The sequence below is a fragment of the Myxocyprinus asiaticus genome, chromosome 22 (genome assembly GCF_019703515.2).
Source record: "Myxocyprinus asiaticus isolate MX2 ecotype Aquarium Trade chromosome 22, UBuf_Myxa_2, whole genome shotgun sequence".
In the NCBI taxonomy this organism is placed as follows: domain Eukaryota; kingdom Metazoa; phylum Chordata; class Actinopteri; order Cypriniformes; family Catostomidae; genus Myxocyprinus; species Myxocyprinus asiaticus.
In genome coordinates this window covers 26,794,570-26,810,000 of record NC_059365.1, presented here as the reverse complement: position 1 = coordinate 26,810,000, position 15,431 = coordinate 26,794,570, and the positions used below count along the sequence as shown (strand labels likewise).

At 38.2% G+C, this 15,431-nt stretch overlaps 1 protein-coding gene across 7 annotated transcripts in view; it reads left to right on the top strand.

Moving 5' to 3' along the window:
* The window catches only part of LOC127412668 (ETS-related transcription factor Elf-1-like), a 60,400-nt gene extending 45,300 nt beyond the window's left edge, over positions 1–15,100 (top strand). For 6 of the 7 annotated variants that reach the window (XM_051649217.1, XM_051649215.1, XM_051649220.1 and 3 more), the window contains exons 3-9: positions 4,109–4,277; positions 5,759–5,866; positions 6,079–6,240; positions 7,723–7,806; positions 8,413–8,605; positions 8,701–9,027; positions 12,220–15,100. In XM_051649217.1, the coding sequence (XP_051505177.1) occupies positions 4,109–4,277; positions 5,759–5,866; positions 6,079–6,240; positions 7,723–7,806; positions 8,413–8,605; positions 8,701–9,027; positions 12,220–13,021 (1,845 nt within the window). In that variant the 3' untranslated portion in view covers positions 13,022–15,100. The remainder of the gene's footprint in view (positions 1–4,108; positions 4,278–5,758; positions 5,867–6,078; positions 6,241–7,722; positions 7,807–8,412; positions 8,606–8,700; positions 9,028–12,219) is intronic. The other variant, XM_051649222.1, reaches the window with a different exon arrangement.
* Positions 15,101–15,431: the final 331 nt, after the last annotated feature.

Below are 15,431 nucleotides of genomic sequence, written 5' to 3'. Positions count from 1 at the left end.
CTGGTTAGGACACAGTGTTAGATATTGATCCAAGAATAGGAAATTGGGCTCCACTGCTTCAAGTGGGGGTTTTGTATTGCATCAGTAGGATAGTCTAGCATAGTGCATTGCGAGAACCATTAGGTAAAGCAAAAGAGAGTGCAAAACAGCGGAACATGCAGTATGCTATCAGCTTTATTCACACAGTAGGAACACGGAACTCGACTATGCAAATGCATGATCTTCATCTGATGGTTCCCTTTTAGAAATGTGGCTGATAAATGAAAAAAGAAGGATGTTGCATGTTTATGACAGTGTCAGTTCTTTCGAAAGAGAAGTTTTCTCTCTGCTAATGTGCAACTGTCATCTAATCACATACATGGAGATGCATATTTGACAAAGCTGTGTTGACATTGAAATCTGCAACATTTATTAACGTAGAGCTATTAAGTTGATTTTTTTACGCTTTGTTTATGTCCTAATAAATGGATCTAATGGCAAATTCCATTAATTTTATGGTCCTAACAAATGTCTTCAATTGTGTATAGACTCAGATCAGGCAGGTTCTGCTATTTTGCATTGACCTGTCGAGCAGTATGAGAAAAGCTATGTAAACTGATCACAGGTTTTTGCATAATGGTGATATGTGATGTCTGTAGTACCACAGGGTGGGAGACTAAGAGGAAGGGATTGGACGGATGTAGAGACCAGAACTGTTTCTTGCTTACTCAACAGTCAGAGCGTGTGAGATTCACCCGTGTCTGTCTCATCTAGTTAATACACTTCTCTAAGTACACCAATGACTGGGTGCAAGAGTTCTTCAGAAAAGAGTCTGTCTATGTGTACTCAAGAACACTTGGATTCAAATCTGTTTTTCACATGTAGTCATACTCGCACTGTATTTGCATTATATAACAAAATATCAAACCAAATTTTCATTTTAATAAAAGACAGCACAAGCTCACTTTTCAAGAAAAATAGAAGTCTAAAAAATAATACAATAGATACAGTATGTTAAAATTAAAACAAAAGTATATAGACACTTTCTTGTTGTCAAATGTTAGTCATAAAGTCCATAGTTAATGTGATGAATTATACCTGTGGTTACTCTGCTAGGACACCTGTGTTAACTCTGGTTAAAGACCAGTTGATTAAAAGTAATTGCAAAAATGGAAAAGTGAAAAACAAAAAGTAAATACTGAAGTGTAGTTAGAGAAAAAACTATGGTATCATTTGTTTGCAGATTCCATTTGGTTTGATGACCTTCAAGCATTTAAGGATGGCTCTAAGTGCCTAAAAGTGTCCACATACTATATAGGCACCACTGTAGTACTTCAAAACTATTTTATTTGGTGTAGTACAATTAAATAGCTAAATGCACGTGTTGCATTTGTAATGCATGGTTGCTGTGTATTCTTCCAGTGAATTATTTTATAGTAGTGTGGAGTTGGTGTCACACTGACTGTACTGAATGAACTATTCTGGCCTTGAACTGAGTGAGATCTGGAGAGCCAAACATGTCGAGTCCCTGGGGAAAATGCCATAACAACAGTGGATAGTACAAGAATGATGGAACAAATCAGAATTCCTGCCAAAGGAAAGTGCAACATGGCTTATGTGTTTTATCTTGCTCAAAGGGCTGCAATAACATTTTGACTCAATGTGTCATGCAATCCAGAAGTACTATTCACATTGATCAGATATTGGTAAATGTTGCAGCCTTTGTGGTTATTCTTCTTGGCCAGCAGCAATGGATTTTAAGTACCTGTGTGTCAGCATGTTGTTTTTGTATTGCTCGTCTTCATACACAGTTGCACAACTGGAAAATAATCAACTGTACTCTGCTGACATCCTGTGGTTACATTACACAACACCACACTTATACATTTATGCATTTTCAATTCCCATTGATTTTCTAGGGATAGAATAAAACCTGATATGTAAGGCAGTCACTTGTCATGATCACAATGAATGAATGCATAATTTAAGCAGTCCACACTCAGCCGTCAAAGTGTCAGTTGAAAGGTCACCAGTGTTTCTTTTGAATTATTCCTGCTCTGTCAATGTTCACTCATATTCTGACATGTTTTGCCATGTTTGCACATATCGTCTGCCAGAGAGCTAATGAGAGCTGCTATCCAGCTAATGAGACCGTTGGACACTTTCTGCATCGTTTAGTATCTTTTGTTTTTTTTAAGCGGTTTGAATTATGGGGACACTAGAAATGTCCTCATAAACCACATTTATTGTAATTACCAGTTTGTAACCTAAAAAAAAAGTCCTCATAAACCACTTAAACCTGCCCACACACGCAATGTACACAGTCACTCACTTAGTAGCTACTGCAGAAAACCTGGAAATACCAGGACATTTTGAAATTGTGACTATTTTTGGGATAAAATTGGGATCTTTTTTTATAGAGAGTTTAATATTTCAAGTTTTGGGCAGCAAATATTACAGGGAAGCCTGGACATGGAGTCAAATTGAAGGTCCTGGGCTATAAAAAAAAAAAAGAAAAAAGAAAAAAAAAAGAAAAACATTTTACTGGTGAAAAATAAATATAAATAATGGTGAAATCCAAAATATTAAATGCTGTGGGTCAATATTTACTGAGTAATCCATTATTTTGTAGAGGTGTCTCAGAATTACAATTTTTGCCTATGATTTTGGAGCAAAACTACAGGTAAGCAAAAATAACCTTAGAAAGGTGGCAGCATCATTATTATATTTTTACGCAGAGATACAGTATGTAGGTCTATTACTAAAATCTGTTTACTTCAGCACCCCTTGTTGCATTATATGCAAATGGTGTGAGTCCAAAAATGGGATAAAACACTTTTTTTTTTGTGGTGTTTTTCCAACGTTGGAGTGAAATATTAAAGCTCAATATCCTTTTTGATTCTGGTTTAAAACAAACTTTCCTTTTTGATTTTGTATCTTAATTTGTTTTAACCTTAAAGGAATATTCAGTGTTCAATACAAGTTAAGCTCAATCGACATTATTGTGGCATAATATTGATTACTACTAAAATGTATTTGACTCATTCCTCCTTTTCTTAAAAAAAAAAAAAAAAAAAAGCAAAAATCTGGGTTCCAGTGAGGCACTTACAGTGGAAGTTAATGGGGACCAATCAGTAAACTTTAAAACACTCACTGTTTCAAAAATAAAGTCACAAGACATAAAGGATATGCGTGTTAACATGATTTTAGTGTGATTAAAAACTTCTTATTAACCTTTTCTGTGTAAAGTTATAGCCAATTTTACAACTACTTTGTCATGACAATGTAATATCAACAAACCCTAAAATGACTGTAAAAATGACAATTTAAACAACTTTACAGCTCAGAAAATAAATGAGTTTTAACAGAAGAATCAATGCAAGTGCTTTTATAAAATTATAAGCTTCACATTTCTGCCTTTAAACCCTCCAAAAATTGACCCCATTCACTTCCATAGTAAGTGCCCACTGTAACCTCGATTTTTACTTTTTTTCAATGAGAGCAGTCCTGTCTCATCCTAAGTGAGAAATGAAGAAAGACAGAGCAGTAGTATATTTTGGCAGGAGGGTTGAACTGATTGTGGCAGGGGGTGAGGAGCGGTCTCCTGTGGCTTTGGAGTCCAGTACCAGCTATTTCCTCTGTTCCCCCTTGTGCAGTGTGGCTGTGATCTCCACCCTCACTTAGGAATGTTACAGTGGAAATGAGGAAGCCTGGACATGGACCTCATGAGAGCAAGAAGGCTTATGTGGATACGTTTCTTCCTGGAACTATCATATGTTCTGTCTGTGTGTTTACATCATGTACTCGCATGATACCACATAGGCCTGTCTCTGGCCTATGGATCATGTCTTGTTGTTATGCTAACACGTAGTAGAGTCCAAACAAATCACTAAACTGGCTAAGGTTAAAGCCATTATGAATGGGCCATTAGCTGCAGCCGCTGTGAGTATGAGTAACCAGGACGATTGTGGATCAGAGGCAGTCATCTATGGGGAAGGGGCAAATTTATGTGTTTTAGAGCAATTATGGTGCACTTTACTGTCTTTCTACTAAAAGCATTGCACAATTGTGAGTGTATTGGCTTGAATTTAGATCAATGATGCATTTATCTCTGTTTGTTCCCCAACAGCTGGATGACCCTTCAGTGTTCCCAGCGGTGATCGTGGAGCAAGTGCCCGCCGCCGACCTCATGCAGGTATACTCTGGACTGGAGGCCGATGAGGTGACTAATGGCATCATGGTAGACACCATTCAGGATGTGGTGGAAGAGAACATCATGGGAGATGTGGGCCTGTCCGGTAAGTGCAACACGATCACAATCATAGCTGCTATTTATGGTGGGACTTTTCTCAGTGGCCGATTTTGACCCCACCGCTTAATGAACTCATATTGGAAAATGGGAAAAAATAGCTAATGGCAGGGATGTATCTAATATAGAGGAATTGTCAAGCAAAATATTAAGTTTTTAATGTTTTTATGTGTGTTATTAATAATAAATAAAAAAAATACACTTTATGTACATCTGGTGCCATAGAGTTGCAATATTGTTTTTATTCAAACAAACTTAATGTTCTGTGGGATTTGCACTTAGGACTTAGGCAAAGTGCATACATGTAGACCAACAAGCCATCATCCTATTATCACTGGCGATTTAATGATGGTTTTATTAAATAATACAGTATATACATTAAAGGTTCACTTGAGCACTTGAATTGTTGCATCCACAACCACAAACAAAAAAAATATACATATATATATATATTTTTTTTAATGCAAATAAAGGCCACTTGATGCACTATTAAAATGGTCATTAACAGTATTATTTATGTGGCATCACAACCAGTCCTCCACTGTCTGCACCACTTTTTAAACACACACATATGTGTGTTTCTGCAGCTTCAGGCAATTTCATGTCTCAGGGGTTAATTTTTATTAAAACTAAGAGATTTGCTAAATGAAGGTCACCTTAAAACAAACGTAGAAACTTTTTACCAGGCCTTCATCATTTATTTTTGGTACTTTTCAGAAGTTTTTAGACCCAGACCCAGGTGTTCAATATTAAACTATGAAAATCCATTATAAAAATACAAAACAATTACATGTTTAAAACTATGGTAGTCTAGACAAAGAGTTAACTTTAGTGTGTGAAATTATTTTAAAAAAATTACTTCTGTCCCACAGTTGTGGCATCATTTCTGATTTTTCAAAAATGTTGTTTCTAATAATTTCTTTCAATGGTTAGTGTTAATCAGTTAACAAAAGTGTCAATGAAGAGTACACTTTAGATTAAATATGAGACATTTTTAGATGTTTTTGAAGAAAACAAAAAAATCAAGTTAAATATTACTTTGAGCAGAATATGTTTTCATTGGGCGATAGCTTTAATTTTGCCAAATTATGCAAGAGGTGTGAAAATATTATTTAATCCTGTGTATTTATGAAATCGATGTATGTGTTATGAAATTAGACTTAGCAAGAAAATTTGTCGGATATTTTATTTTAAAAAACGGTGGTAGGAATTTTTATGACTTTCAGGAAAAATGACAAAAATGACATAAACCTCCTGTTGTGCACGTACATACACTGTTGGACATTAGTGTTACTAGACAAGTTAAATAACCTAGTCAAAGTTTGATTTTGCTTTCTAGTAATGCAGAAGGCTGAAATTGCCCGAAGTTGAAGAAACACACATATACACTATAAATAAGTTTTGTCAGCAAAGTACATCTGAAGTATCAGAGAAACGTGTTTAGTAAGTGCTTGTTGTGTTTGTCCACAGTAGAGACCTCCGTTTCAGGTGGAGAGGACAATATGGAGACCATTGAGGCGGCTGAAGCCCTGCTGAATATGGAATCTCCTAATAACATCCTGGACGAAAAGCGCATGAGTATGTGATGACTCACTGTCTGTTTACATGGTGCTGTTTATTTAGCAGTGCATGTGGGGAGACATCTTGAAAATACTTTTATACCTTTCCATCATGTTAAGTCATTTAGCACACACTGGTCCTATTTTTCATGCATGTTTCTGTTGTTTCTGAATGTTTGAGGAAGCAGTATTATAAACAGCCTCTCATTCTTGACCTCTGCTGCTCTGTAGTTCACACATATGGGACAATGCTGGACTCAGACCTGACCTACATTTCCCTGCGTCCAGAGCAGCCCTTAAATGGCTGCATGGATGTTCATCTGGATGAGGAAACATCCTCCATGGATGAGAACCCTTCAAAGAACCCCTCCAAGCCTGCCAGGAAAACCAAAGGTACCACAAATCTCCAGAAGAGGGCAGTGTACACCTCAGTCTTTATCTTAGCTTTTCTGCATTAAACTAAACATTAAAGGTGAGACAAAAGCATGCAAAAACAGCCTAAATCCCTGTTCACACTGCCATGACATTGTTGCTGGATGTCGCTAGACTCTGTACTGTGAAGTGGCTAGTAGGTGTTCCTGCTGATGTCGCTCTAATGTTATTAGTTAACTGCACAACTGGCCATAGCTTTAGAAAATCTAATCACAGATGTGATGTACTGCCAGTAAAACTAAGCTATCATTCTAACATGACAAGGAAGCAGTTCTCTTGCCTCTAAAAATGAATATTCGCAAGTGCTTTTGGCATTCTGTTTTATTAACCTTCATTATTTCTACATATAATTAAAGGGACGAACGATCTATCAGTATATGAATCAAACTCACTCAGAATGCCGATAGTTTCTGACACGGTTTTCTATGCATCATTATTTTATTACATCCATGCATGTGGTTACAGACAAATGACAGAACAGTGAAATCCCTCACAGCATTATAACTTCTCCTCTGTCTTCTTTGCACTCGACACTAGTATCTCACAGGAGATGGATGACGTGAGCTCCTCTGCCTTTTCTCCCATTGGTAGTTGCTCCCGAATGTCGGTGGTCATTTGCATAAATTTAAACTTTCCTCAACATTGTCGTGTCGCTTGCCACACCTACATATTGTTGCCAATGATCACTGTCGCTCATGTCATCTGAAGTCACACTGCTCTCACTGAAAATGAATGAGTTCCTGTCTCTTTGTCGCTGTGTGTCGTTGGCGGTGTAAACGGGGCTTAAAGGGATAGTTCACCCAAAAATAAAAATTCACTCATTTCCTCACCCTCATGCCATCCCAGATGTGTATGACTTTCTTTCTTTTGATAAGCACAAAGGTTTTTAAAAGAATATCTCAGCTCTGAAGATCCATACAATGCAAGTGAAGTGGTCCAAAGTGGTCAAATCCATATCTTCAGAAGTGATATGATAGGTGTGGGTGAGAAACAGATCAATTATTAAGTCATTTTTTTTACTATCAGTCTCCACTTTCACGCTCTTCTACTTTTGTTTTTGACCATTTGCATTCTTTGTGCATATCGCCACCTACTGGGCAGGGAGGAGAATTTATAGCAAAAAAGGACTTAAATATTGATCTGTTTTTCACCCACACCTACAGAGCTGAGATATTAAAAAAAAATGTGTTTGTGCTCAGCAGAAGAAATAAAGTTATACACATCTTGGATGGCATGATGGTGAGTAAATGATGAGAGAATTTAAATTTTTGGGTGAACTTTCCCTTAAAGGTCTCCCAGTCAGACAAAGCTGGTTAGGATTGTCTATTTTGATCAAATACAATCTTTTTTTTTTGTTTTTTTTTTGGGATGTGGAATGAATGGGTAATGCATTTAATAAACAGTCTGTTACTATTTTTCAATCTTCTTTTAATCTTTTTGCAGTGCGTAAACCTAGGCCAGTGCGGCCTTGCTCTCCCATCTCCAATCCCTCTCTCCCACTGAAGAAAAAAAGCAAAGAGGGCAAAGGTAAGCATGACCTCACATCGCTGCATGAAAGTAAAGGGGGAAAAAGTTGGAAAGTAGCAGTTCTCTCTCTCGTATGCACCATGCGTTGCTCTTACCAGGGCTTTGCTACCGGAGAGAGGCAGGGCTGGGGCTGCTTAATTGATGAGGTGCTCTCAAAGTGCTGCGTTTGTGAGGGAACTAAAAGTGATAGTGGGCTGTAGGGCACATCGATGCTGTCCCGATAAAGGCCCATTACGCATGCGGCCCCTTTCCAGCTCAGAGAGGAGGCCGGCCGCATACATATACATCACCCTGACATGCCGGTCTGTTCTCTCTCCAGCCCCTGCTGGCAGGGTAGCTGTTTTTAACCACTTCTGGCCAAAGAACACGATAAACAAGAATAATCTACTGCCAAGCCCCTCTGATTAATTCCTAGCCCAGCATAGGCTTATGCAAAAGAAGAATTGATTTATTAAGGTTATGAGAAAGAATACAATAATTGCACCTCTGCCAATTCCGGTTGTTAAATAAGACTTGTGGAATCAGGTGTGAAAGATGAAAGGTGTTTAAGAAGTCTAAACTTTTAATGAGTCGTCAGAGGACTATAAAAGACCCTTGATGTTGCAGGTAACACTATCTACCTGTGGGAGTTCCTCCTGGCCTTGCTACAAGACAAAAACACCTGTCCCAAATACATCAAGTGGACACAGAGAGAGAAGGGCATTTTCAAGCTGGTGGACTCCAAGGCTGTGTCTAAGCTGTGGGGCAATCACAAAAACAAGCCTGATATGAACTACGAGACCATGGGCAGAGCACTCAGGTGAGCTAATGGCTTCAAACACTTATCACCCAGAGGGACCAATCATGCCAGAGGAATTGCTTTTCCTGACCTCCTACTTCCTCTTTCTCTATTAGATACTATTACCAGAGGGGTATACTGGCCAAGGTTGAAGGACAGAGGCTTGTTTACCAGTTTAAGGAAATGCCCTCAGATCTAGTCATTATTGATGAGGATGATAGTCAAGGGGATGACCCCAGCCATGGGTACGGACGGAACGTGGGGCGCAGTACATCACGTGCACAAGGGAGAAGCTCTGGAGGCACACAGGTGAGGTCGGTAAAGAGAGAGATGAGCCCCGGGCTGACCAGAAATGGAAAACAAGCAGAACATCTAATGCAGACTGTCCATGTTCTTCAGCCAAATCAGGGAGCTGCTGTCCCAGCGCCAACACACTCCGTAAGGTGAGAGACGTGTGTATGCACAAACACAAGCACATACAATGACACCCTCACACACCAACAGAAGGTGTATAGACATGAATGCTAATAAATTAAAAAATACTGTTGAGACAGACTACATATAAATTTAGTTCCCAGGGATGTCAGGATTTCTTATAGTCCATTGATATTTAGATTAATTTGCTACTATTTGCATTTTTTTTACTGCGAAAAATAAAGCATGCCATTACAAATTATTTGAAATAAAAAAACAGTATTCATGCTAGCATGGTTTACATGTAGTGTTAATCTCGTCAGCTGAATTGCTGACGGAAATGTACATTTGATGAATGTTTTTTTGATTATGTCAACAATAATAAAGAAAAATCTAGAAAGAATTGATTCAAATAATCCACTCATAGTATGCTGGGTATTTTCTTGCTTGAGCTATGTGACCTAAAAGTGCTAAACCCCATCAAACCATTGTTAAAATAATTAGCTCACTTTTACACATCCTATACCTACACTACCGGTCAAAAGTTTTGAAACACTTACTCATTCTTTATTATACTTTTTTATTTTTATTTTTTTTATTTTTTTTTTTTCACATTTAGAATAATAGTAAAGTCATTAAAACTATGGAATAACATAAATGGAACTATGGGAATTATGTTGTGACTAAACAAAATCCAAAATAAATCAAAACTGTGTTATATTTTAACATCTTCAAAGTAGTCACCCTTTGTCTAGAATTTGCAGAAATGTACTCTTGACATTTTCTCACCCAACTTCTTGAGGTATCACCCTGGGATGCTTTTTAAACAGTATTGAAGGAGTTCCCATCTATGTTGGGCACTTATTGGCTGCTTTTCTTTATTATTTGGTCCAAGTCATCAATTTCAAAAACTGTTTTTTTAATTAATTTTTTTTTTTTTAATTTTTTTTATTAAATTTTAGATTTATAATGAAATAAATTAATATGTTGGCACAATTATATTTTTGTCTACAAAACTAATTTCAAACATTTAAGCGTACGCCTTCAGATCAAAAGATTTTTAAGATCATGAGAAATATTTCAGTTAAGTGTTTCAAAACTTTTAACCGGTAGTGTATATATGAGATTAATCAGCTATATCCACAACATAAATGTAATATTACAACTTACATTTACACAGACAATGAAGTGACTAGTCAAATTGCGTAACTTGCATTGTGAATATGCTCTTTCCGTAAAAAAAAAAAAACACTACAAGTAACGCAATATCCTAAGCTGTCTCAAACACAGGCTGTGTCCGAAATCATGCACCCGTTCACTCATTCAATATATCCTATATAGTGAATGGCAGTGAGTGCTCTATATCAGCAAGGAGTGAATGAAATGAGTGAGTGAATTTGGACGCTGACGTATCCACCGAGCGTCGAAGAAAGAGTTGTAGCTGTCCCAGAAACGACTTCATCACATTTGTACTTTTATATTACATGCACATTACATTGAATAATAATAATAATAATAATAATAATAGAAATAATAATAAAAATAATAATATTTAATACTCTTAAATAAGATATTATATTAATACAATAAATCTTCATTCTGTTTGTCATTTTTATATACGTTCGTGCGTACATTATTGTATTTATTACGTTTTAGTATCTTTTAACTCCGATTCAACCTTTTTGGGCGCAAATATGAAAAAACTATGGGAACATAGCACCCTCATATGACCATAAAGCAGCACTGAAGTTATCATAACCTATATGTGAAAACCAAATATTTGAATCATCCCCAAAATTATCATTGCCAATATGTGCAGTCTCTTGATTTACAATAATATCACCCCAGTGAATTATTTAGTGAAGAAAGAATTCTTTAACCTAATGGCAAAATAAAACTCCTCATCATAACATCTATATAAAACAAAATATACATTTTAAAATGAATCTATATGGTTTTGGCTCACTATATTTTATTATTTTATTTTAATCAAGTCATATTTTTCAAATGTAAACAATACAGTCAGCATAAAATAAAACAATGCAGGAATGAAGGAATTCTGTAAGGTGGCATCTCTCGCTCGCTCGCGCTCTCTCTTCTGCCTCGTCAGTCCTCCCCGCGGTGGATTATGGGCAATAAACCGTCGTCGAGTGTACATCTGATGTACACATAAAATTAGAGTGCATTGTGGGTAAGAATAAGTGAACGAATAGTTTACTCAGAATTCGGACGCTGCTGAAAATGGCCGACACCCGAAATAGTACACTATACACCAATCAGCCACAACATTAAAACCGCCTGCCTAATATTGTGTTGGTACCCCCCGTGCTGCCAAAACAGACTTCTGAGATGCTATTCTTCTCACCACAATTGTACAGAGCGGTTATCTGAGTTACCATAGACTTTCAGTTCGAACCAGTCTGGCCATTCTCTGTTGACCTCTCACATTAATAAGGCATTTCCATCCACAGAACTGCCACTCACTGGATGTTTTATATTTTTGGCACAATTCGGAGTAAATTCTAGAGACTGTTGTGTGTGAAAATCCAAGGAGATCAGCAGTTACAGAAATACTCAAACCAGCCTGTCTGACACCGACAATCATGCCACGGTCCAAATCACAGAGATCACATTGTTTCCCCATTCTGATGGTTGATGTGAACATTAACTGAAGCTCCTGACCCATAGCTGCATAATTCTATGCACTGCTTTGCTGCCACGTGATTGGCTGATTAGATAATTGCATGGATGATTGTTGGTGCCAGATGGGCTGGTTTGAGTATTTCTGTAACTGCTTTGAATTTACTAAGAATATATTTAGAATGGTGCCAAAAACAAAAAACATCCAATGAGCGGCAGTTCTGTGGATGGAAATGCCTTGTTGATGAGAGTCAACAAGGCACACACTTGTTGGTGCTGTTTTGGTGGCACGAGGGGGATCTACACAATATTATGCAGGTGGTTTTAATGCTGTGGCTGATCGGTGTATAGTGGATAGGGGGCGATTTCAGATACAGCAACAGTAATTTCTAAAAATGTAGCTAATACTTCATTATATGCTATGAGCTTAGGAAAGTTTATTTTTTTACAATTTAAACTTTACAGGAAGCTTTAATAAAAAATTTACAATATTTACATGGTCAACAAGCTATCCTAGCCCATCCTATTGGTTTCATTGGAAGTGTTTTCGGTTTGTAAACCCATCTTTCTCTGTCTCCCAGGACTATTAATATGCCAGGCTCTGTTCCCATGGTCCTCACGTCTGGGGCCCAAGGAGGAGGTCCTGTCACCATGCAGACCCTGCCCCTGTCCTCTGTCCTGACCAATGCGGATTCCTCCACACATGCCTCCCCACCTCGGGTCATTCTCCACACAGTGCCTTCCACCAGCCCTGGGGGTAAAGATGTGCTCACCATCCAGACTGCCTCTCTGACAACTGACAGCATCCAGCACCAGCAGCTCCTCGTGTCTCTGGGCTCGTCCAGCGGAGGGGTCATTAGCACCATGCCACAGCAAGCCGGGTCTCTTAATGGACTCACCCGCCTAGTCACCCTCAATGCCAATGGGCAGCCCGTAGTGGCCCAGCAGCCTGGAACAGTCATCGCCACTGTCCTAAAGCCCAGCGAGCTTCAAGGCTTACAGGTAAAAGAGGAGATCCTTGACCCCCACTATTTTCAGTCTCTGGTCAACAGCCACCCCACCGTGGCCTCATACTGCAAAGAGGAGATGGATGATGGAATGGCGGAGCTAAACTACAGGACTGTGATCATCAGCAGTGCAGGTCAAGAGCTGAGTCAGACTCTCAACGGACACTCAGACATGGGCTTGCAGCTGGCCAGCAGCCCCAGTGAGGGTCTTACCCCTGTGGAGGAGCTGGAGGTGAGGGGAGAAGTGGCCCTGCATCCAGAGCCTGAGGCCAAAGATCTGTTGGAGACCTCTGAAGGCCTGCAAGATCTGCCAGTCTCCATACAGATACCTGCCTCCCACTTCATCCAGGTAAAAGCGGAGCCTGCTGAGACCTAAACTATGAGCAAAAGCAGAGGAACATGAACACAATCGACCAACACATGAAAACAAAGACGTGGTTTATTTTCAGTGGAGCAGATTATATGTATTTTATTGCTCTCGATTGTTAGAATCGGCGTTGACCTGAAGACTGTTGTTTACTCAAAGTGATTGTGCCTAAATCTGAACATTTAAGGGATAGTGACCACATTGTCATAAAAGCTCTTTTGGCTTGCTCTCTGTCACCCACTCCAAAACCAACAGAAGAGCAGCCATTCTCTAACCAGGGATATTTCCACCATATGTGCCAGTTGAGATGTTTCTGTCTCTGCTAACTCATCTCCACAGACAAATCCAAAGACTTTATCCAACAGAGGGACCAAAGGAGGAGTTGGTGGTTAGCCAAAATGAAACCAACAACACACCATTGATTTTAGAATAAAGACCACAGTTGCTTGGGACTTGCAAGATAAAGAAACATTTGTTTCTCTCTGATGTAGCTCCATTCCCATGGACTTCAAATCCCCAAAAGTATGCCTTTTGGAATAAGACTGAGAGTGCCTCATGAAAAGCCTGTAGGTGGTTAATACTTTTTTTGAACTGATGTTTTGAAGGGGAAAATTATATGATTCACTTTGTTTTTGTTAGAGAATAATGACATGATCTCATCTACCCCATATAATAATGCCGACCAGGTTAGTATCTTTCCATCGCACGCAAATGTAAAGCACTGTGCTTTCATGGAAATGGGCATTCCCTGTCCAAAGAGACAGTTCAAGTAGACTTTGTTTGTATATAGTAAACGACTGGAGATTATAGTGACAAATTCCCAAATCATCTGCTAAAGTATTTCCCTATTATAATCTTGTTAATATGAAATGGAACGCAGTGTGTGTGTAATGTAATATATATATATATATATATACACACACACACACACAACTGAGATTCAATTTATGGCCACAAATTTATTTATTTTCTGAATTTCTAAATTCTGTGTAAAAAAAAATAAATAAAAATGCTTTTTTAAACAAATGCAAAAATGAGGGAAAATGAATATGCAGTATGTAGGGCTAATTTTACCCATAACAAAGAAAGTCCAGTATGTTTATTGTAAGTTGTATTTTTCAATGTAAAGCATTCCATGTAATCTGCACATCTTTCATATTGTATCTATTTTTCATCATAAGGGGATATGAAAGTAGTTTTGTGAGACTGAGCTTTATCATGCTGTTCTTATACACTGTGATGTGTTTAAAGCCATTTTTACAGAGCGTACTTGTTATAAATGCTGTTCTTTGGTTTCTGCCTTTAAGCTGACATACTTTTACCCCGTATCAACTGTGTATCACTTGAACGATGCATTCCCTAACACCTGTTTTTCAGGACAAAGTTTATCATCGACTTTGTCGCGAGCACAGCTGGTGCTGTCTGTGACATTTAGGCTGATGCTTCTAGGTTGACTTGTTAAATGTATTTATTTGTAGTGTGGATGTAGTCTTCTGTCTACGGCCTCTGTCCCTTCCTCGCCTCTTTTAATATCCAATGAATCTAGAGCACACTTTCTTAATAGATGCATTTCCACTAGTAGACAGTGTGGATGTTGCAGCCGTGTTGATCCTGAACTAAATTTGTTGTAAATTAGAAGTGACTGAAGTTGTGGACTCCCTGAAGCCCAGATCCTAGGCAGCAGGTCTCTGCCTATAATTCAGTTTGACTAATATAGGAGATCTGCTAAATTTTTATGGTGCCGCTCTGACAATCATGGCTACACCATGTATTATGCAATATTACAGCAAGACAATCTGTGACCTCGTTCATAATGTAAGAAAAATGCCCTGTGCACTGCAATCTGGCCAGCATATGGTCTTTATACCTGCTTTGTCTGAAATTGCTGACCACAGAAATAGAGATCATTAGATTATGGGTAAAGGTATGCCATTGCTCTTGCTGTAATTTCATCTTGCCTTTTCTTGGGGCTTTTCTTTGTTTTCAATGTTCTTATAGTAGATTAGATTTGTTTTCTTTAAAAAAATAAAAATAAAAAAAAAAGACAGCCAAAGGAGATGAAATATAATAAAACAAATTTTGCCTTAATGGAAACTTGTGATCAATTCCTTTTTGCCACGGAAATTAAAACTCAAAATCGCAGACTGGCTGTGTAAACATCACAAAGCCCACAAGGCTGATGCAATCATTGTTCCATTGTTTTAAAACAGGTTTACCTCCTGGTGCATCTCCTCAAGCATCTCTCCTTTTAACGTGAATTAACAGAGGTCAGATGCAATCGCAGGTATCTCACAACATCTTGCTGAGAATCAAGTCTGCTGCAGGGAGCTCTGTTTCCAGCCATATGTGCTTCTATTCTGCTTGCCTGCTCCGTCTGGAGATTCAAGAGTTCTGTGGCAACTTCAGTTTAAGACAGAAT